Source organism: Vombatus ursinus, unplaced genomic scaffold (genome assembly GCF_900497805.2).
Source record: "Vombatus ursinus unplaced genomic scaffold, bare-nosed wombat genome assembly UNPS02009770.1, whole genome shotgun sequence".
NCBI classification, from domain to species: domain Eukaryota; kingdom Metazoa; phylum Chordata; class Mammalia; order Diprotodontia; family Vombatidae; genus Vombatus; species Vombatus ursinus.
Window position 1 is genome coordinate 10,737,341 of NW_020949548.1, and position 24,156 is coordinate 10,761,496.

General features: G+C 42.7%; 1 protein-coding gene across 1 annotated transcript in view; it reads right to left on the reverse strand.

The window, feature by feature from the left end:
* The window catches only part of PARVA (parvin alpha), a 160,448-nt gene that overhangs the window by 22,756 nt on the left and 113,536 nt on the right, over nt 1-24,156 (reverse strand). The window contains exons 6-9 of the mRNA XM_027852606.1: nt 17,552-17,667; nt 7,065-7,123; nt 5,304-5,323; nt 3,022-3,083 (exon numbers count right to left, since the gene is read on the reverse strand). Coding sequence (XP_027708407.1) covers nt 3,022-3,083; nt 5,304-5,323; nt 7,065-7,123; nt 17,552-17,667 — 257 coding nt within the window. The remainder of the gene's footprint in view (nt 1-3,021; nt 3,084-5,303; nt 5,324-7,064; nt 7,124-17,551; nt 17,668-24,156) is intronic.

Sequence of the window (24,156 nt, forward strand, 5' to 3'; positions counted from 1 at the left end):
CTGGACTGTGTCAGGTTCCTCACTGAAGAATGGAGATGATACCAGTCCTACCTACCAAAGGGCACTTGGGAAGAAAGCTCTCTGAAAAGCTGAGATCACTGCATGTTTATTTGAAAGCCTCTTCTCACCATGCTTCTGGTGGAAGGAAGAAAGAATCTGGGGCTATTGTTTGAGGTGTGAGGTTGGGGCGATGGCCCATTTGCCTGGGAATAGGATGTTCCCCAGCTTGCCTGCTCCATGTGGGTGCTCAGGGAAGAGGAGTGGCCAAAGGGTACACTCCAGTGGTCACCAATCCCAGTGCCTCATGGGTGAGCCACACGTATAGTGCTGAGGGCCAGGAATAGTAGACTTTGAGAGTCAGAAGGGACCTCGGCACTCATCTGGTCTAACCTACACGGGAAGGGAATCTCTACTATGACTAACAGTTCTCCAGCCTCTGCTCAAAGACCTCCCAGGAGGGAAAACCCATTGCTTCTCTAGGCAGCCGAGTGCACTTTGGGACAGCTCTACGTGTTAGGAAGCATGCGTGTGGGTGTATGTGTATGTATATGTATGTGCGTGTGTGTGATCAAATCTAAATCTGTTTATAATGTCCACTTGGGGCTCTTGTTGGAATGCATTCATTCGCTTAGAGCTCTTAGCCATGTTTGTTTCGCTTTCCGGGGCCAAATGGAAAAAATGTATTCTCTCCATGTGATTTTAGCCTTTCAAACACTTAAAGACAACTACCAAGGGCCCCCTGAGTCTTCTTCAGCCTAAACATGTCTAGTGCCTTTCAACTGTTGATGACATGGACTCAAAAGGCCTTTCACCATATTAATTGCTCTCCTCTGGACACCTTGATTTCAGTTGTTTTTAAGTCCTGTCTGACTCTTGGTGACCCCATTTGGGGTTTTCTTAGCAATGATACTGGAATGGCTTACCATTTCCTTCTCCAGATGAGGAAATTGAGGCAAACAGGGTAAAGTGACTTGCCCAGGGTCACACAACTAGTAAATGTCTAAGGCCAGATTTGAACTCACAAAAATGAGTCTTTCTGACTCTAGGCCCAGCACTCTATCCACTGTACCATTTAGCTGGCCTAGAATTTAACAATCAACTCTCTTAGAGCTGGCTCTGCCATTTCCCTTTTGTTCTTGTTCAGTTGTTTTCAGTCACATACAACTCTTCATGACCCCATTTGGGGTTTTCTTGGCAAAGATACTATAGTGGTTTGCCATTTCTCTCTCCAGCTCATTTTATAGTTGAGGAAACTGAGGTAAACAAGGTTAAGTGACTTGCCTAGGGTCACACAGCTAGTAAGTTAGTGTCTGAGGCCAGATTTGAATTAAGGAAGATGACCAGGCCCAGGAGTCTATCCACTACACCACCTAAGTGGCCTCCATATTGCTTTACAGTCTAATAATAATAGCTATTGAAGATTTGCAAAGCGCTTTCCACATGTTATATCATTTGACCCTTATAACAATCCTTTGAGATTATTATTATTACTATTATTATTATTTATTACTATTACTATTATTATCTTCATTTTATAAATGAGGGAAACTGGGGCTGAGAGAATTTAGATGACTTGCCCGGGACCAAATATCCAGGACATATATGAGGCAGGATTCCAACTCCAAGCCTCTATCTACTGTCGCACTGTTATCTTTACAGCATGGTTTCTGAAACTCTTTGTGCTGTGGTCCCCTTTGGTGGGCTGGCAAAATCTATGGACCCTTTGCTCAGAATGTTTTTATATGCATGAGATAAAATAAAATAAAACACCTAGGATTACAACAGTAAGCAATTATATGGAAATAGTTATCCAAGTATTTGAAAAAATAATAAAGCCAAGTTTAGGGATCCCAGATTAAAAACTCATGCTTTCAAATAGTGCTTTCCTTCCAACAACCCCATGAGGTGGGTAATCAAAGCATCATCTCCATAGAACAGATGAAGGAACAGCTCAAGTCTTAGAGAGGTAAGGTCACTTGCCCGAGGTCACACAGTCAATACCAGAACCAAGGTCTGAACCAATGCATTCTGACTTCATGCCCAGCTCTCACGCCATGGCACCACCTTACGTCTCCACAGCCCTCTCCTTCCTTGTGTTCTTGCTTGGCACAGGAATTAGTATGCGGTGAGGGTGTGTGCTGAGTAGAACGGCAGTTTGTAGGAAGAGGGCAGGGTACTGCCCAGGCCAGGGAGGCAGGGGCATGACATTCTTGGCTTTCTTTCCTCTACACCCAAGAAAGAGTGTGGAGAGTAACCCTGGTGGCCTCAAAGAGGAGAAGAGGAGGGCTGGGAGCAGTTTCAAAGAACCATTGTTCTTGCAAAGAAACAGGCACTCCGGAAAGTCAGCCTTAGCTGTGGGTTACAGGTTTGTGTCACTGAACTGGCTTTGCAACTTCAAGGGAAAAAAAAAATCCATGTCTGTGCTCGTGAGGCTGACTGTTAGGGGACTCTCTCTCAGGGCAGCTAGGTGGTGCAGTGGGTAGAGCACTGGGCCTGGAGTCAGGAAGAACTGAGTTCAAATCCAGCCTTAGACACTTACTAGCTGTGTGACCTTGGGTAAGTCACGTAACCCTGTTGGCCTCAGTTTCCTCTTCTGTAAAATGAGCTGGAGAAGGAAATGGCAAAACCACTCCAGTATCTTTGCAAAGAAAGCCCCAAATAGGGTCACGAAGAGTCTTATAGGACTAAACAACAACACAACAGCAGTTTTGTCATCCCAAGCACCATAGGGTTGTGTTTTCCACAACAATGGGACTTGGGACCCTCAGTAAATGTATTTTTCCCATCTCCCTACTATCCCATCTCCTCTGGCTATTTACTTATTTGTATTTTTAGTTATTTATTTATTTTGGTGAGGCAATGGGGTGAAGTGACTTGCCCAGGGTCACACAGCTAGTAAGTATCAAGTGTCTGAGGCCAGATTTGAATTCAGGACTTCCTGAATCCAGGGCCTGTGCTCTGTCCACTGCACCATCTAGCTGCCTCCTATTTATTTGTATTTCAATGAAAACATCTTCCCACCTTTTTCACCACATTGAGCTTGTCGGGAGCATGGTCAAACAAGGTGTCGAAGGCATCACGCTCTGAAAGACAGAGAAATACTCAAACCATCAGCTCTGTTGACGCTCTATTCCATGTAAGAACTACCGTTTCTATAGGGCTCAGCAGCTCACAAAGCATTTCCTTCACAACCGCCCTCTGAGCTAGCATAGTGTTAAATATTGGTATTCCCATTTTAGGGAAGAGGAAAACAGGTTTCTGATGTCACTTGCCCATTGTCAACATATCAAAAACAGTAAGGGTATTGTGGGGCATGGAGGTGGAACAGAGAGTATGTGTAAGTGGTAGTGCCCAGCATTGCCCATGGAAGATCTCCCTTGGGCACTCCTGACTCCTCTGATGAGTCTGCCTGTATATCTGAAATAAGAGGTGGCTGATGTGTGCTGGTGAATCCACCAGGGTACTAAAGAAGTCAGCTACTAAGGGATAGCTGCTGGCATATTTTATATTGACTTGACTTCTACTTGGGAATGAGAAAGTCTATGGTGAGAATGGGGGCAGTGAAGTGCAGGCCCTGAGAGCAGGAGGCCTGGTGCAGCCCTGGGACCCTGGTTGTTTCATCCTGCGTCTCCTCTCCTGCCATGATCATTGTGACGAGTGCTGGTGTTTACAGGGATCTGTGTAGGCCATGTCATGCTGCTTGCTCCACAGCCCACACACAATGTGTGTACCAGAACTGGGAGTAACTGATGCTGCTGTGATCAGATGCAACTGAATGCTGCCTCTCTGGCTATACCAGATGAGTTCACTTACAATTTTCCACTCGTAGAGAAGCAGGAGGGGGAACTTGTTGGATATCTAGGCACATGAAATCCATGATCACATGGGAGTTGATTACAGATCTTTAACCCCATTCACCAAGATATAATAATAATATTAATGTAATTAATATATTAATATTATTATTGTCATCAACAAGATAATATTAAGGTACCTACTATGTGCTGGGTGCTGAGAGTACGAAGAAAAAGAGAAAGAATAGTTCCTGCCCTCAAGAAGCTTACATTCTATTTGGAGGACACAAGGTGTACACAGATAAGTACATACATGATTAGTGAGGTAGTGAGGAGAGAGAGAGAGGGAGAGAGAGACACACACACACACAGAGACAGAGTGAAAGAGGGACAGAGAGAGAGAGAGGGAGGGAGAGACAGAGAGAGAGAGAAAGAGAGACAGAGACAGAGAGAGAGTGAAAGAAAGAGAGACAGAGAGAGAGAATGAACAATTAGGGGGATTTAGGAAAGTCATGACATAGGAAGTGGTATCTGAGCTGAGCTCGGAAGAAAGCCATTTTAAAAGTGGAGGAAGGAGGTAAGAAGGGAGTATATTCCAGTTTCATTGAGCCCCTTCTGAGCTCAGTTCAGGTACCTCTTCCTCTGGCCCCCTAATTGTTATTCCTCTCTCTCTCCTCTGTGTATATGTTGTGTCTTCCAAAAAGACTGTAAGCTCCTTGAGGGGGGAACAGATTGTCCTACTCGTCAATCTGAATTGGGTGCATGGTAAAGACCATGAAGGGGAAGAATGTGAAATGAGCGTGGAGTCAGATTGCACAGGACTTCAGTTACCAAGCTGTGTTTCAAACCAAAGACAATGAGGAATCATTGAAGATTCTTGAGTAGGGTCAAGACGTCACAGTCAGAAGTTCAGCATCTTTCTACTACATGACAGGGCTTCTTTAGGGTGTTGGTAGGGGACATCAGCCTACGCTTACAAGGCATTGTCAGAGGCATGAGCCAGCTAGTTAAACAGCACTAACAGGAGAAGAAAAGCAACTGACTAGGGGAGGCAGGGAAGCATGGTGGGTGGGCAAACAGACCCTGATCAGAGCAAATTGAGGCACTGGGATGGGATGAGGACAGCCCAAGCCTATAAAGTGGGCCGTCTGCCTCGAATCAGGGACCTCCACCAATGCCTTCTATCACCTCTTTCCTTTTCCTCCCTCTCCTTTAAAGTGCAGGGGGAAATGCCCCCTGGCAAGTGAACAGAGCAGAACTTCAGAAAAGTAGCCTGCAGCCTTCCAGGGACTTCTAGAAAGGCTGGCACAGTCCCAGATGTCAGGCAGAGAGAGCATCCTCGAAGGGACCCCCTTGGGAGCGGCCACCCCTTGTGGAGGACACATGTGCCCAGGCAGCTGCAGTGTGGCCTGTCCCTCCCAGTGGCATGCAAACTGCCCGACTGTTGCAGAATTAACCAGAGTGCTCTTGGCAGCCTCAAGCCAGAGATATCACTCCTGTGAGACTTACCATGCCTTCCCGATAGAGCCCTGTGGAAAAATGAAAAAGAGAGAGAATGACATGCTTCTCATCCGCTTTGGACTGGCTTTCTTTGGTCATCAAGAGAAACTTCTAGGGCATCTTCAGTTGACTAGCTTAATCCCCACCCCTGGCCCTGACCTCGGTTGATTAGAAGCCTTTCTTTTGTTGGAAGAACTCAAAAAGCCTCTTGACACTGAGCTTTATGAGGGAGGCTGCAATTATGGGAAATGTGTGTGTGTGTGTGCTCCCTCCTTTCCCTCTCCAAAGAGTTGCCTGGGGTTGGCACAACAGAGTCCTGAGCAGCAGGGCTGAGAGGCCCTTTTACAGGGGCAGCATAGCAAGGACGGCTGAGCACGTGACTCAGAAAGACCACCTCTGACAATCCCACTTCTGACACTCACTAGTTCTGTGACCACAGGAGAGTCACTCCGTCTCTCTGGGCCTCAGCTGTAAAAATGGGGCAAATAGCATCCCCCTCACAGGTCTGTTGGAAGGTTCAAATGAAATAATGATATACATTAAAGCACTTTGCAAACCTTAGAGTGCTATCTATATGAATATGTCAGCTTTTAGGACTCAAAAGCCACTTCATGCTTTTTAAGCAAAACCATCGAATTGCAAGATTTTAGAATTGAAATGGTTACCTAACACCAACCCATATCTGAAAGGAGTCCCTAGTACAGTTAGGTCCCAATTAGTACAAATACTGAATCCCTTGAAGTGGTCTCATATAGTTAAATCCATACTATTCAAACTTATAATTATGTACAATGTGGTAATTGGTTCCAGACCAATGGAAACATGTATTCTGTGTGAATTTGAATAATGCAAACACTTAGAGAGAAAGACCCTATTCATACTAGATTCCAGGTTCCAAAAATACAACCCAGGTTGAAGAGGGTCTTCTGACATTAGAAGCATCATTCCAAAGCTAGAAGAGACCTTAGAAGCCATCTACTCAAATCTCTTCATTTTACAGTTGAAAAAACTGAGGCCCAGAGACAAAAAAATGACTTTCCCAAATTTTCATGGGTACTAAGAGAAAAGACAAGGATTTGAACCCAGGTCCTCTGACTTCCAACCCAGCACTCTTTTCCACTGCTGAATTCTAGCTCTAAACTCTATGGTTCCCTTTGTCTTTAATTCTCTGGTTAGGAGAAGGGACATGGTCACACAGGGTCTCTTGATTCCTTAGTCCAAGGTTCTTTCCAATTCACACTGCCTCCTTTTTTCCCTCTTCTCTTATTTAACCCAGGAAAACTTCATGTTAGGCATGCTAGGGATAATTTAGCTTCCAAATGCTGCTTCTAGGCAAATGAAAACGTTTAGATTTTTAAAAGCTTTTTTTTTCTCCCCATTTTTTTTAAGTCATGGAATTTGACCAAATAAATTAGCTTCAGAAAATGGAAAAATATGGTTTTTGAAGGTTAAAAATCTTAATTCAATTCCATGTTTATGGCATGAAGATTTCATGCTGGTTTGGGTTTTCTGGGTATATTTTTCCTGCAGTGCCACAAAATGAGCCTATTCCAAATCACTGTTAATTCCCATTCTCCACCCAACTCTGTGCCTTTGGTATTGAAAGGCATGTTTTGAATGCATGCAAAAGGCTAAGCTATAATCATTGGCTGAAGTGTAATCCCTCGTGGAACCCCAATAAATGAAAGCTAAATATCAGCAAATGGATGGATTTCTGAGAAACATCTGTGTTCCATTACAGAACTTCTGGCAACAATGGTGTTGACATACTCAGTGTTACCGGTTATTTCCTCTTGGATTTGCCGAGACTGGAGGATTCCTTCCCGTTTCTGAAACAAGGGGGAAAAAGTGATGATTAAAAAAAAAAGCCAAAAAAAAAAAAATAAAAACCAAAACCTCAGCTCAGAGCTCTTAAGACTGAGAAAGTTACCAATGACTTTGAAGTACCCTCAGAGCAGAGACAGGGCTTAGGAAGGAAATTGTGCTCCAGCTTTTCGGTGACAGGGTTTGTACAGTTTTGACTCATGGGCAATTAAAAGCTTTGCCTCAACAAAGTAGGTCATTTTTTTTTCTTTGCTGGAGGCAAGATGCTCACCTCCAGTAATGAACAGTAAGATGAAATTATTGAAGACCTGAGCACGCCTTTTCCAAGAGAAGCAGAGAAACATAGAAGGGCATGATGTCTGGGGAACGTAGAACCATCCCACAGCCAATCTGGGTCATTCAAGAGGAGGTGTTTCATTTTGTTTTGTTTTGTTTTGTTTTGTTTTGTTTTGTCTTGAAATTGGGAAATCTGGATGCTTTTACTGTTCATTGCTAGTCATATTCAAGACCTACCTGGGACTGGCTTACTCCTTGGGTGTAAGTAAAGTACTTGTGGGGCACAGCCAATCTAGAAATCTTTATTGAGCACCTACTATGTGCAAGGCCGTCATCAAGGCAGTCATAGCACATTATCAATATGCCAGGCACAGGGGGACATAGAAATGACTTAAAGACATCCCTGCTCTCATGGTTGCTGCTTCTGCTGTTTGTTCTTTGTTCTCGAAGGGGACCGTGACATCAGGAAGGTGACGTCATGGCATGCAAGTGAATTGGATTTAAGTGAGGGACAGCTGTGCAAAGTCACCAGGCTCACTTTCTCCTCTGGAGCCATCTGGGTTCAGTGACTCTCATGGAGTTCAGAGTCTAGTGAGGAGGGAAGACAGAGTCATGAAATACTAGATAATAATAAACAGTGTGTGACAAGCAGTAAGTAGCATGGACCAGTAAGTATGACTGGAGGTCAGAGGAGGGATAGCCCATGTAGACAGTGATCAGGAGAGGCTGGGCCTTGGAGAATGTGTAGGACTTGGAGAGCCCTTTGGGAAGGCAAGTGTGGGTGGATGGGGAAAGATAAGAATAACAATACCTCAGCTTTCTCCAGCTTTTATAAAATGCTTTTCTCTCATCTTTCTGTGATCTGGAATATGTCCTGAAAGTACAAAGTGTGTGTTTGTAGGGTAGTAAGATTAATTTTGTCTGGGAAGGCTTGTGTGGGAGAGTAGTGAGTGGTGAGGTTGCAAGGACAGATTGGGGCTAGACAGAAGAGAACCTTGCATTCCAAGCTAAGGAGTCTGGACTTGATTCTGTAGCCAGACAATGGGGAGCCATTCAAAGTTTTGGAGTGGAGAGGGTGAACAATTTAAATTCATTTCAATTCAATTCAATGCACATTTATTAAGCACCTATGTACCAGGCAGCTCTGTGGCCTAGCAGATGGAGTGCTGGGCCTGGAGTCAGGAAGACTCTTCTTTCTCTAAATCCAGCCTCAGACACCTAACAGCTGTGTGATCTTGAGCAAGTCACTTAACCTTGTTTACCTCAGTTTCCTCATCTGTAAAATGAGCTGCAGAAGGAAATGGCAAACCACTCCAGTGTCTTTGCCACAGAAATTCCAAATGGGGTCAGACGTGATTGAAAAATGACTAAACAACAAATGTGCCAGGCACTGTGTTAGGTGGATAAAAAAATAGGCAAAAGACAGTCTTTGCCCTAAAGGAACTTACAGTCTAATGGACTGTAATCAAATAAAAGGGGGACTTTGGGAACATTACTGGTGTATATAGGGGCAATGGAAGGGTATAAGCACAGAATCGTGGGGGGCATGCTCAGAGGAGGAGTATGGAAGTATGGGGCCAATCCACTGGATACCGGTACCTGGTACACGTGGTTGGGAGAGTCAAGGCCTAGCCAGTCTAATCCATATCAAGACAGCTAAACTAAGCTAATATTGAGGATAAGGTCTGACGGAAGATAACCAGTCAGCAGGAAAGAAGGAGGGAAAGGAATTTCACATTCCCAACTCTAGCTGGTGGTTTGACTCATTCCCTCTTTTCATCTGTTCTTTCTCTCTCTTTCTCCTTGCTATGTGTCCATAGGACCATAGATTCTCAGAATTGGCACCACCTCAGGATTCAGATACCACCTAGCATACGCTCTACAACACCAACAGTTGGTCATCCAGCCTTTCATTTCGAGATGTTCAGAGCAAGGAGGGCCTCAGAGGTCAGCCTGATTCCCAGCTCCCTTATTCTGGGCATTACCCCTCTATCAATGCAGCCTAAGTTTACATTAGGTTTTTTTTGGCTGTCATGTCATATAATTGATTCACCTAAAACTGTCTTGTTGTTATTGTTGAGTAGTTTCAGTCGTGTCTGACTCTTAGTGACCCTATTTGAGGTTTTCTTGGCAAAGATACTGGAGTGAACTGTATGATCCACTAAAAAGCAGCAAGCTTCTTTTGATATCAGCTATGGTCTCCTTTATCCTATACAAGTGACTTTTGGAACCCAAGCATAGGACATAACATCTCTCTCTAAACAATTCTACTTCCTCCAGTTCAGCCCACTGTTCTAACTGGATAGATCTTTTAGGATCCAGATACATGTCATTTAGCATCTTTCTTAGCTTTGTGTCACTCACAAGTTTACTAGACATACATGATCGAGGCCAACATACAAGTCACTGATAAAAAGAGTAGAATGGGGCCAAGAAAAATGCCAGTGGCTCACTTCTTGAGACTTCTGTACATGTGAATACCAACCAAGACTTTCTGGTTCTGTTATTTTCAACAAATGCTTTAGAGTAAATCTCCTTTTAAGACACTCTGCCTGTCCACCCCAAGAGAGGGTGTCCTGTTGCTTCCTGGGAGGTGGGGAAATGGAATGTGGGAAAGGGGTATCAGATGTGGCCAGTGAAAGGGAAGGAACCCTGCCTTGCCCCACTCCCCCCAAAAAGAAGCAAATGTAATGCCAGTGAAATACTATGGTGTCTACAAGGGGACTCCTAAGGTAGGGGATGACTTTGGGGATGTGTTGTTGTCCTGGGGTTATGGTTCATGTTGCACATAAACACTTAGGAAAGGGGGTGGGGCATGGTCCTTATAAAAGCTATCGTCAGCTTATACTTTATTAAGGGAGCAGCATGGCACTGTGGAAAGAGTATTGCCTTTGGATTCCAAGAATGTAAGTTCCAATTCCAACCTTGCTGCTTACTACTTATATGATTAAGTTATTTTTCTTCTCTGGGCTCATTGGTAAAATGAGAAGAGGCTGGACCAAGTGACCCCAAAGGTCCTCTCCAACTCTCAATACATGATTCAAACTTAAAATGACAAGATACATAATTGGCTTAGATCAATTAGAGTGCAGAGTCAAAGCAGAAAAAAAAAAAAGAGATTCCCCCTTGTAACTCAGGCCATATGGGGCATACATCTCCTTCTCTCTTTTTACCCTTCCTACTGTATGTGCATATAATCTCAGTGTTTAATTGGGTCTGATCACTGATGGCTTTATACAAAGCAAGGAGAACATCTGAGTGAAAATGACTCCTAAGTAGCCAGCTGATTAGTCAGAACACATTAGCACGTATTTATGCCTGGAATATTTCCTTTTGTATTTCAATAAATGAATTCCTGCTGATACTTCTGCCTTCAGCTTTTGTGCATGTTTAACTTGATAATGAAAAAAAAAACCCTTTAAAACCTGAATTGCATTGATGCCATTTATGTAATGTGCCCTACTTTCTCCATCTCCCTAACAAAATTGTATTCAGGAGAAATTAAAAAGAAAAACCAACAAACCTAACCAAGCCAGCTGATGTCTTCTTTTGAACTCAGAATAAGGCATGAAAAAGGGATTTGGAACGGCAGTATCTTCAAAACAACAAACCATTCTTTTCCCCAATGCTTACAGTGAGGGTTTAGAGAAATTATGTAGACTGAAGGATATGCTAATAATTGCTAAGAAGACATGATAGTTTCTTCAGAGGCACAGATTATAAGGAATTGGATGTGGTAGTAAAATTCTTATACAAGGTATAGGAGGGATTGGAAAGGAGCTCAAAAGTCATCTTGTCAACCTCCTATTTGAAGAATGAGTCCCCTCCTATATCATCTCTGACAATTGTACCTCCAGGGACAGGGAACTCACTTCTCATGAGGAAGGCCATCCCAGTGAGACTACTGATTGCTAGAGAAGCCTTATCCCGAGGGCCTCTCTGTAACTTCCACTCACAGGCCCTAATTCTGACCTTTGGAGCTAAGCAGAGGAAACTTGATTCTTCTTGGAGGACAGCCTTCTGAAATCAGGCAGCTGTTCTGTCCCATCCTGTCCTGTCTTCTATAGTCTACCACCTGCCCCATTCCTCCAACTGACTGTCACCGTGGTATAGTTATCTATATGGAGGCCATATTTCTCTACCAGACTATAAGCTCTATGGGGGCAGGTACGCCAGGTTTCCTAAACTTATCTTCCATAGCATAAAATACAAGACTGTAAAAAACAGATGTTGAACAAATATTTGTTTAATCAAATGTTCTTCCTTTTGCCCTGCTCACGCCCCAGTTTGTCCCTCATAAAATGCGGCACCCAGAACTGAACATAATTCTTAAGCTATCTCACCCAAGGAAAAGACAATTTGTTCGAGGCAGCTAGATGGTGTAGGAGTCAAAGGACTGGACTTGGGGTCAAGATGACCTTGGTTCAAATCCTATTTCAGACACTAGTCCTTTGGACAAGTCATTTAACTTCTCTAGGGTTCACCTTCAGGTCCCCTTACTCCAAAGTTCAGAGCACTTTCTATCATACCATGCTGATTATCTGATTATCTGATATATCGCTCTGGACAAGTATATCCCACAGCTTCTGTTTTCTCATCACAGGGCTAGTATGAGAATCAAATGAGGGAATGAGTTAGAAAATCCCAGATCTAGAGTTGGAAGGAATTTTAGGGGGATAGTTTATATAGTGTAACCCCTCATTTTACAGATGACGAAATGGAGGCCCACGGAGGCTAATTGTCCAAGGTCACATAGATTTTAAGCTTCAGAGGTAGGATTTGATCTCAGGTCCTCCAAACTCAGCTCTTTCCTCTGTATTATATTGCTGTGTATGAGGAATACCATTTATTAAGTACCTACTATGTGCCAGACATTGTACTAAGTGCTTTATAAATATCTCATTTGATTCTCACAACCACCCTGGGAAATAGGTGCTATTATTATTCCCATTTTACAGATGAGGAAACTGAGGCAAAGTGACTTGCCCAGGGTTATGTAGATAGTAAGTGTCTGAGGCCACATTTGAATTCAGGTCTTTCTGATTTCAGGCCAAGCACTCTACTCACTTCGCCAACTAGTTGCCTCTAACAGGATGGGAAAATGCTTTGTAAATCCTAAAGTTCTATAGAAATAAGAGTTATTATTAATAAAAAAGAAGTGTGAGATCATTATGAGTACATCTTAGATTATCATTAATCACCATGCATGTGAGTTATTATTAGCATTATTTAAAAGAGTCCAAGTTGCTGGTTTGGATATAAAAACTAAATCTGAAAGATTTCTCCCAATTGTATTATTGAAAGCATGCATGAAGTAAGAAGGGTGAACAAAAGAATGGACTGGAGTGGGATGAGGAAAGGAGGCTTCTAGCTAAAAGCCTCCTTTCTTCATCCCACCCCAATCCAGCCTTTCGCTCTGAGAAAGAGCAAAAGGGCAAAAGAGAAAGCTCTGCTTGGGAGCTCCTATACTCACACGATGCATATAAAGGCTTTGGAGGCCTTTAAGCGCTTTATCAATGTCAGCTGTCATTATTACTACTGGTACCTTGCACTAGCCCCGGGCAAATGGGTTGTGGAGTAGTGTACGATACAGCAGGGGCATTCTGGGAGACCAGCTGCTAGGGAAAAAGTCAAAGCCCAGAGCTTGGAAAGAAGAGAAACGAATCACATGGACTAAGGAGGCTGTGGTTGCCCATTTCTTGTGGCCTCTCACAGCCTTGGACCTTATTAAGGGGCCCTACCCCAGCTCAAGGCTCTCACTTTGCTCTCTCTCTCTCTCTCATCACAGCTACCTCCCTGACATCACTCAAAAACCCAGTTCAGTCAGCACAGTGGAAGTAGAGACATAATAATCAATTATTGATTGATTGATTGATCGGGGCAACCAAAGACTCTACCCTTTCCATTTGACCAAGGGCCTCTTGCCTCCTCTGGCCTCCTCATCTCATGCCTAATGGTTAACCACGTCAGAAATAACCAGGCCCACACTCTGTACGCCTTGACCCACCGCCTTGCTACTACCAACCCTATGGCACCAATTTTCAGCATCTCCTTTCCCTGCTCTTAGGCTGCAGAGCATAGTTGGACAAAGTTGCAGGATTCTTGACAGAAACTCTTGCTGTCTCCCTTTAGATGTGCCCTCCGTGTGCTGGCGATCTCCGTCTCTCATCGACTCCAGTTACTTTCACAAAATGCCTCTTCTAGGGCTTTCTTTGCCCAGAACACTTCTTGCCTCTTTCTACTTCCTTCATTCTCAGAGACTGTTTCACCTCTGACTTTACTGAGCCCCTCTTAAAGCTCTTGAACTTTTTGGACCCCTTTGGCAGTCTGGTAAAACCTATGGACCTATTTGCAGAATAATTTTTTAAACTCATAATTTAAGGAAATGCTAAATTTCAGTCAGAGGCTAGTGAAAAATAAAGATGTAACTTTTTTTCCCCATCCAAGTTTATGAACTTGCTGAAATCTGTCCACAGGTCCCAGGTTAAGAACCCCTGCTCTAAGGGTGGCTAGGTGGTACAGTGGATAGTCCACTGGCCCTGGAGTCAGGAGGACCTGAGTTCAAATCTGGCCTCGGACACTTGACACTTACTACCTGTGTGACCTTGAGCAAGTTACTTAACCCTGACTGTCTCATCAAAAAAAAAAAAAATTAAAGAACCCCTGCTCTAGGTGGAGTTGCCCATATATACATTTGTCTTAATATTAAAATTAATGTTTCTGTAGAATGTTAAGCTTTACAAAATCCTTTCCTCGGACAACCCTCTGAGACAGATAATGTGAATGCTATGATTTCCATTTTACAGATGAGAAAACTGAGGTTCACACAGATTTGAGTGACTTGTCCAAAATGTAAACTGAGGTCTTCTGACTCCCTTTTCACCTCCAGGTTACTGTGTTAAATTCTGGACACCATATTTTATTTTATTTTTTGGTGAGGCAATTGAAGTTAAGTGACTTGCCCAGAGTCACACAGCTAATGAGTGTTATGTGTCTGAGGCCGGATTTGAATTCAGGTCCTCCTGACTCCAGGGATGGTGCTCTATTCACTGTGCCACCTAACTGCCCCTGGATACCACAGGAACATTGCCAAACTGACCAAACTGGAGAAGAGACCATAAGCAGAGTCAGAAAATATTCCATCTAATAAATATTTTAAAACACCTAGTGTGTGCAAATCCCTCTCCTCAGTACTAGGAAAGACAAAGTTTAAATAAGAAGAGCCCTTATTAAGCTTCTAGTCTGGTAAGGGAACATTAAACATAGCTAGGTAACTAAGAGGAAGTGTGAGGCGTGGTGGTTGTACATCTCTCTGTTCATTTCTCCACTTCCCTAGTCTCAGGGATGCAGCTTTTTTCCTCTTCCACCTGTGGCCTGGATCTTATCCCTTCCCACTTCCACAGAGACCACCCTTGAAATGACTGCCCTCCCTTATTAGCACCTTTGGCCACTCCCTTTCCTTTATTTTAATGTTCCCTTTCTTCAGATACAAACATCCCCACCTTTCACAAAAAGACTCCCAGATTGTTGATTTGATCCCCCAAAACTCTTTGAGTTACCTGTCAATGTTTCTCCAATCCGCTCACGACAAATTTATCCAAAAGTATCTCCAGCCATGGCTGCTACTTCCTCAGCACTCATTGCTTCCTTGCCACCCAGTAACCTGGCTTATGAAGCCTGCTCACCTGTCTATCCCTTACCAAGCTATTGAAACTTCCCTCTCAGAGGGTACTGGTGTCTTTGTATCCAGATTCAAAAGCCCACACTCTTATTTCCCCCCTATTCTTCATTCTTCTTGACTTCTGTTTAATAGCCATTCCTTCTAGAAATTCTCCTTTCCCTTCCCTGCATCACAGCGTTTGAGAGCTGGAAGGCAACTCAGCAGCCATCCAGCCCCAAAGGAATTTCCATCGCAACATAGCCTACCAGTGCTAGTCTAGCCTCTGCTCAAAGGCTTCCAATGAAGGAAAACCAGTTGCACCTTGAGGAAGCCTACTTCATTCTTGGATAGCTCTAGCTGTTAGAATGTTTTTCTCATCATCAAGACAGGAATTTATAACTTTGCTATTTTCAACCAGTGCTCCTGGTTTTGTCCTCTGGGACCAAATAGAAAAGCCCAAATTCTCTCCTACCTCTCTAACCAATCCTTCTCTGCCTCTTTACCTGGCTCCTTTCTCTGTTCACCCCGTTCTACAAGGCTCAGTGCAGATTCCTCCCCTCTTTCACCTCTTTTTTTGTTGTTCAGACATTTCAGTCATGTCCAGCTCTTCATGACTGCATTTAGGGATTTCTTGGCAGAGATATTAGAGTGGTGTGCCATTCCCATCTCTGGTTCATTTTTATAGATGAGGAAACTGAAGCAAACAGAATTAAGTGACTTATCCGGGGTCACACACCTAATAAGTGTCTGAGACTGGATTTGAACTCATAAAGATGAGTCTTCCTAATTCCAAGCCCAGCACTCACTCTATCCGCTGTGCTACCTAACTGCCCACTTTTATCTCTACCTCACTCCTTTGGAGAAGTAATTTCCATGGCTTCAACCTGTAGGCCAAAGATGCTCATCTCTACAACTCCCACCTTGACCTCTTTTCTATAATCCAGTCTCTCTGTGCTCTTGTCCCAATCTCCCCCAGCTCCAGGCACAAAAACATTGCAAGTTACAATATCAGTAATGATGGTTGTGAAAGGGATGATGATGACGATGAAGACAGCAATTTTTAGTTGCCCATAGGAAATGTCCATTTGGGTGTCCTGTCATTGTCCCAAACTAAGTTTATAGGCTTAAAAAAAACCCATGGTTTCCCAAAACAATACTGGTGTCCCTTTGCAACTTCCTCATTGGTATGACTATTCTTCCAGTCCCTCAGGTGCAAAATCTTGGGTTTTTCCTTGGTCATCCCTATCCTACTCCCACTAGAGAGACATGGAAAGAGCACCTAGGTGCAGGGATTAATGGAATGGGGAACCTGTCTTTTGTAAATCAGGATGAATATATCAGGGCAAAGTAGAATGCATAGCATTTAGAGCCAGATGGGACCTTTAAGACCATCTTGTCCAACCTCTTCGTTGAACAGAGCAGGAAACTGAGACCCAGAGAGACGAGGTGACTTATCTAAGAAATGGAGGCACTAAGTGGCAAAGCCGCCTATCAGCAAGGAGGCAGATGAGAAATGTAGTTTTCCTAAATAAAAGGGACTGTTAGCTTATGAAAGGGAGGAGTATGGCAGGGTGGGGGGGCGGAAATCTCTCCTGTGCCACTTCTGAAAAGGATTGTAAGCTCCACAAAATAGGTATTTTTGCCTTTCTTTTTATCCCCAGTGCATAGCCTGGTGCCTGGCACATAATAAAAACTTAATAAATGCTTGATGACTAGTACCCAACTGACTGGCAAACCTTAACAAAAGTCTGATCTTCTCAGATCTCCTTTCATAGCAGAGGCTGAATAAAGATTTGTTGATATCTTAAGGGGAATTCAATGTTTGTAATACTTCACCTTGGGTCCCACCTTCAGGAGTACACCACCCAAGATGCCTGTCCATGTCCCAAATATCCTGTGCCCCAATAGCCCAGCTCAGTGCCTTGAATTCTGGGAGTTTATGAGGATTGCCAGGACTCAGGAGCATGTCTACCTACTCTGGACTCTAACAGGGATGAACAATGGAGTAACTTTTCTCTACCTGTCACAGAAAGCCTGCCCATTTTTCTAGGGGAACCCAACGACCTTTAGGAATACCTTTAGGAAAACAGAAATTCCATCTATTAACCTGGGAAGAGGTTACTTCTAACTCCCGATGTGCTGCTCTGGGCAGCATTAGTTACCAACTTGAATACATATATACATACACACCACATACACAAATACATATAATACACATATATCACACCCCTCAAATACACATATCACATACCTATACATACTCTGCCTTCCACATGGTCATACCAGCAAACTCCCCACATCGACATGCCATACCTATGTACGTACACAGTTACCATCTCTACAAATAAACCCACCCACATGCACAGACACATCCGCCTCTTATACCATAAATACACAGATAAACATAGCATGCACACACATTGGAAACGTCTTTCTATGGCTCCCCTCTGTCACTCAGGGTCTAGACCACTTAGAGGTAGCATTCCACCCTTCTTACCTGAACCACCACAACTTGGATGGAAACATGGTCCGGGAGTCGGATTGGGGCTCGAAAATACTGGGACAAAGCCACCAAAAGATGCAGGATTGCCACAAGGCTCTTGGCATGGACAGCTGAAATGAGAAATGATTCAAAATATCAGATTTCTACTCTTGGAATACCAGACTCCTTTGAAGTTGGAAGAGGCCTCAGAGGTCATCAGTCTAACCAGTTCTTGAAAAAAGAATCTTCTCTACAGTGCCCCCCCCCCCCAGAAGGGGTCATACAGCTTCTGCTTCAAGGCCTCTCAGCTCAACTTTTCAGGTGGGCCCTGATTTTTCACATGTGATATGTCTTTAAATTAAAGCATAGCCAAAATATTGTTCAATTTATGAAACATTAGCACAAGATACTGTTCTTGGGTCTAGTGATACAAACAGATAATTCCTGCTGTCAAAAAGCATCACAATCTAATGTGCATGTTGAGAGAAGAGAATGAGACAAAATCAAGTTTATCAGTCAGTCAATAAGCATTTATGAAGTGCCTACTATATTCCAGACACTATACCAAGCTCTGGGAATACAAAAAGAGGCAAAAGATAGTCCCTGCCCTCATGGAGCTTACAATCTAATGGGAGAGACCTTGCAGAATAAATATGCTCCCTTTCTCCCCAAAGTAAAGCAGCAGATTATAGTGGAAAGAACACTGGATTCAGAGTCATAAGACCTGAGTTTGAATCCCACCTCTGCCACTTAGGTGAGTGACCTTGAACAAGCCATCTCACCAAGGTGGCCCTCAGTTTCTTCATCTGTGAAATGGGGCTGAACGAAAATTACTTCCAAGGTAACTTCCAACTCTGAATCTTATGATCTCCTTTCCTCTTGAAATTACTTTGTGTTTACTTATTCGTATACAATTTGCACCTCACCACCCCCCACCCCCCAACTAGAATGAAAGTTCCTCAAGGGCAAGGATGGTTTTGTTTTTGTATCTCTACTACCTACCATAATTCCTTGCACACTTTTGGGGGGTTGGATGGAAGGAAGGTCCAAATCTGGGATTTCATCAAGGTCGAAATTCCCTCAACAAGTATAGTTTAGCAACTTAGCAACCTAAAATCTTAGAGAGACAACTGGACCATGTAGAGAGGTTAAGTGATTTGTCCAGGGACAAAAAGCCAATTCGTTAGAAGTAGGACAGAAAAAACTCTGATCTTCTTGACTCCAAGGCTGCCTATAACATTGGGGCTTAATAAATGTTCTTTGAATCCAATCTAGTAGAATCCTCTGATCTCACAGCACTTAGCATTTCTTCCACGTGCACTTAATATTAATCAGTTTGTATTTATTTTGGCACTCCCGTTATCTCTCCTACTGGATTGGAGGCTTTGGGATGTACATACATATGTTTATTTATTTATTATTTTGGGTAAGGATTGTCTTTATCTTTGTTTGATGGATAGAGAATGGTCCTCAGAGTCAGAGCTCAAATTCAGACTCTGACGCACAGCAGCTGTTTGTGACCTAGAGCAAATCCTGGGTACCCTAGACCAGAGGTGTCAAACTGCCCACAACACTCCTGAGTGCAGGCCTCAGTTAGATTAAAATGTAATTGGGAAATATTTAACAAAATAAATATATAATAGGACACAGACAATGTTAATGTGGTTTTCTAAGTCAACATAGGGCAGCTGGGCAGGGCAATGGATAGAGTATAGGTACTGGAGTCAGAAAGACCTGAGTTCAAATCTGACCTCAGATACTTCCTAGCTGTGTGACCCTGGGCAAATCACTTAACCCTATTTGCCTCAATTTCCTCATCTGTAAAATGAGCTAGAGAAGGAAATGGCAAACCGCTCCAGTATCTTTGCCAAGAAACTCCCTAATGGGGGTCACAGAGAGTCAGACACAATTGAAATGACTCAACAATAACAACAAGAAGTCAGTAGCCAGCTCCTAGGGATCCTTACAGAACATTTAATGGTCCCTTCTACTTGAGTTTGACCCAACTGCCCTGGACAGCTCTCTGAGAAGGTGCTGATCTGCACTGATGTAAAGAGTTCCCTTATCTGGGAGCTCCCTATAGTCTGTCTACATTTTAGGTGACTATTGTTCTGTTTGATGAATCAAAATTATAACTAAACTTTTACCTGAGCATTGTAATTATGTTTTGTTTAATTGTGGGATTTTTCTTTGTTCTTGAATCATATAAATTATAACTCAGAGACATTAAAATTTACAAATGTAGGATGAATTACTTTCCCTTTGGATTCTCTCTCTCTCTTTCCCCCTCCCTCCCTCTCTATCTGTCTTTGTCTCTCCACAGAGATGCTTTTTTTTAAAAAGAATTAGAATTACAATGAAATAAATAAATTTGCCTTAGGCAGGCTTGTGACTAAAACGTAGAGTACTAACTTTTTCTTCCACAAATGGAACCCCAGATTTGGTCCCTATCTACAATCACTATCAGATACAGATGCATGCTTACAATAATGATAATAACATCAATCAACAAGCATTTATGAAGTACCTACTATGTGCCAAACAGTTCTAGCCTGTGAGAACAGAAAGAAAATCAAATTAGTCCCTGATTTTAAGAAACTTACATTCTGACCACAGAGGAAACAGCACTCACACACAACACATACAAACCAGGTATAAGGTAACTTTGACTGGGAAGGCACTAGCAGCTGGTGACACTTGGGAAGGCCTCATACGGAAAGGTGCTTTAGTTGCATACTGAAAGAGACCAGGGATTGAAAGAGGTGGAGATGAGGAGGAAGTGCATTCCAGGCATGGGAAACATCTTGAAAAAGGCACAGAGATGAAAGATGGAAAGTTACATGTGACGACTGGCAAAAAGGATGGTTTGGCTGGATCTTAGACTGCATAGAGAATGATGTGTATGAAGGCTGAAAAGGTAGGTCAGGGCCAAGTTGTAATGAGTTTTAAATACCAGAGTGGTTTATATTTGCTCCCAGAAGTAACAGGAAGTGAATGGAATTTATTGAGTGTGTTTGTGGGGCGGGAGTGGGCTGGGGGTGGGGATGACATAGTCAGACTTGTGCTTTAGGAAATCACTTTGGCAGCTGTGTGGGAGATGGAATGGAGCTGGGAGAGACTTGAGGTACAGAGGTTAATTTGGAGACTACAGCAATAGTCCAGGTGAGAGGTGATAAGGACCTAAAGAGGGATGTTGACTATGTGAGTGGAGAAAAGGGGACACATGTGAGAGATGTTATGGAGGTAGAAACTACAAAATTTGACAACTGATTGGATGGATGAAGTGAATAAAAATGAGAAGCCAAGGATGATGTCAAGGTCGTTCAAACTAGGAGGCTAGAAGGATGATAATGCCTTCAACAGAAATAAGGAAATTGAGGTGGGGGGGACTGTCACAGAATGAGTCTTGTTTTGGAGAAGTTATTAGAGATGCCTACAGAACATCCAAGTTGAAAAGTCCAACAGACAGTGAGGAAGAACTAGAACTTAAGAGTCATCTGTATAGAGATGCTAATTAAGGACACGGGAGATGGATGAGGTCACAAAGAGAGTATAGAGATAGAAAAGCAGTTCTGGGATAGACCTCTGACACCATTAAAGGGTGTGCCATCCAGCAAAGAAGACAAAGTGTATGTGGTAGGATTTGAACTCAAGGTCTTTCTGACTTCAATTCTAGTGCTATATCCACTTTACCACTAAGCCACTTACATAACAACCACAAAATAGTGGAATTTATATCATTTTGAAAATGTTTAGGTATTTCATTAATGTTTGTTAAATGAATAGATGGATGGATAGCTGTAGGATGGAAGCAATACCCATTTCTGCCAGGGGTGTTTCTATTCTCAGATGAAGACAGTAGGAAAGATCATATTATTACTTTCAAACCAAAAGAGAGGGGCAGCTAGGTGGCCCAGTGGATAGAGCACCGGCCTTGGAGTCAGGAGGACCTGAGTTCAAATCCAGCTTCAGATACTTACAAACTGTGTGACACTGGGCAAGTCACTTAACCCTATTGCCTCAAAAAAAGAAAAAAAAAGAATCCAAATCAAAGGAGAAGATACTCAACATTTGCAAACTCCCAGCCTCCTACCTTGTTGTTTCAAGCAGTACCTTTCCATAACCAAGCAGGCCCTGAACCCTCCCTTGTCTTGAGTCTTTGCTAATTTATGGAGATATCAAAACAACTTTTTTTTTTTGTATTCTTACCATGAACTTTATCCATTTTTCAGTGTCACTCTGTCTGCTGTATGATAAATGAGTCTACTTTGGCTGAAGCTTTGAGTAATAGCTAACAAAAGAGAATGACTCAAACATTCCTGATGAACGTATTTTAGTTCGGTATTATCTCAGCTTTTCAAAGAAGGTTTTGTACTGGCTCTGATCACTTACTTAACACGACCTAAAATATATCAAATGAACTGCAACTGAAAGCCTTAAAATGAAAAACAAATCACTGACCCTCCTGAGTATCTCATTTGTCGACTCTGGTTTCTCCTTTTCAAAGAAGAATACTGTCAGTCAGACCTAGTGTCTCACTAACATTTACCAGTTCAAATGCCAGCCTTATTTTTTCCTTAATAGGAAGTTTAATAACTTTCCCCCAAACAAGCAGGTCCATCACTGCAGTGGGATGCTAGCAAAAGGTGCTTAGGAGGTTTGCATGCAAATGCCTTTACCAGCACTACCTCTGGGGTCAGCATCTAAGGCCTCTGTAACTGACAGCCATTTATACTTGCAAAGTGGAGTAGACTCAGGGGTCCAAGGATCCAGACCACCAAGTAAGCTATAACTAACCTTATTGCTGTCCTACAATTTGATTCAATTCAACAAGTATTTATTAAATTCCTACTCTGTGAACCAGAGTTCAAATTATGCCTCAGATACTTAGCAGTTATATGACTCTGGGCAAGTCATTTAACCTCTACTTGCTTCAGTTTTCTTAACTGCAAAATGGGGATAATAATAGTACCTAAGTCACAGGGTTGTTGTGGGGATCAAATGAGATAGCATATTTAAAGTGCTTTGTAAACCTTAAAGTGCTACATATAAATACTAGCTATTATTGGACAGCTAGGTGGCACAGTGGACAGAACACTGGACCTGGAGTCAGGAAGACTCATTTTCCTGAGTTCAAATCTGGCCTCAGACAATTACTGGCTGTATGACCCTGGGCAAGTCATTTCACCCGTTTGCCTCAGTTTCCTCATCTGTAAAATGAGCTGGCGAAGGAAATGGCAAACCACTCCAATATCTCTGCCAAGAAAACCCCCAAATGCGTCAAAGAGTCGGATGTGACTAAAATGGCTGAATAACAACAATTATTAACTATTATCATGTACCAAGCTAAATAATCATTGAGATCTCTTGGCACTGGTGATCTGAGTGGCTATTTTCTAACTCTCCCTGATATATTACTGCAGAGCAAGGACTCTATGTGTGCACAGCCAGAGGAAACTCATGTTTGAGTTGATACTTGTAGCATTCTCCAGTTAGCTAATACTTGCCTTTGTGTGAAAATCTGTCCCTTGTTAGTGACTCAGCTTATGTCCCTACAAAAGCAGGGTCCACTAATGGGGTCCTTACTGGTCTACATATGAGTGATAGAAGTGAATAAGGGGCTTTTCTGAATTAGTCTTAAGTATAAAGGTAGATTAGTAGTAGTTGTTATTATAGTGATTATAACAGCTAGCATTTACATGGTGCTTTAAGGTTTGCAAAACACTTACAAATATTATTGTATTTGATCCTCACAACAACCCCTAAGAGGAAGGTACTATAGAGGAGGAAACTGAGGTAGACAGGGGTTAAGTGACTTGCCCAGGGTCATACAGTAGTAAGAATTTGGGGCTGGATTTGAATCCAGGTTTTCCTGACTCCAAGTCTAGCACTTTGTCCATCATGTTCTAGATGCCCAGAAATAACTCGTGCAGAGAAGTAGATGCTGATGAGAACTGGCCCTAGATACTGCATGTTAGACTCCCTGACTCATTTAGGACACTGAGACATGCCCTTGTTTCCTGCTGCATCTACTAGCAAATGAGGGTTTCTAGGGAAGGCAGGCACCCTTTCATGCTCCATGGTGGTAAGACTATTGATATAGTCAAACCTTCCTAGCCAGTTCCTTCTGTCTCTTGCTGTCTCCTATGTATCCTGTCTATACCTTGTTTGTACACAATAGTTTACATGTTGTCTCTTCCATTAAATTAAGAGCTCTTTGGAAGCATGGACTATGTTTTGCCTTTCTTTGTACTCCCTGTGTTAGGCACCATGCCCGTCACATAGTAGGTACTTAATAAATGTTAGATGACTGACAATTCAACAAACAGTTAAAGAAAAACATAAATGGACAGTGAGACTTGGATGAGAAAAGAGTGTTGTTGTTGTTTTTTTCCCCCCAAGTAGGAGTCTTGTCATTTCTGAGTTCCTTATGGAACCTTAAGTCAGTAATAAATGTCAGTAAAGAGAATACTCCCAACTTGCTTGTTTTTCATCTCATTCCTCTATAAGGCAGAAGCAATTTTACTTCTAAAACTGTCTTCACTATTCCATTCCCCTACTCATACTTAAATGGTTCTCAGCTGTCTGCCATATACAGTTCAAACTCTAGTCTGGCACTC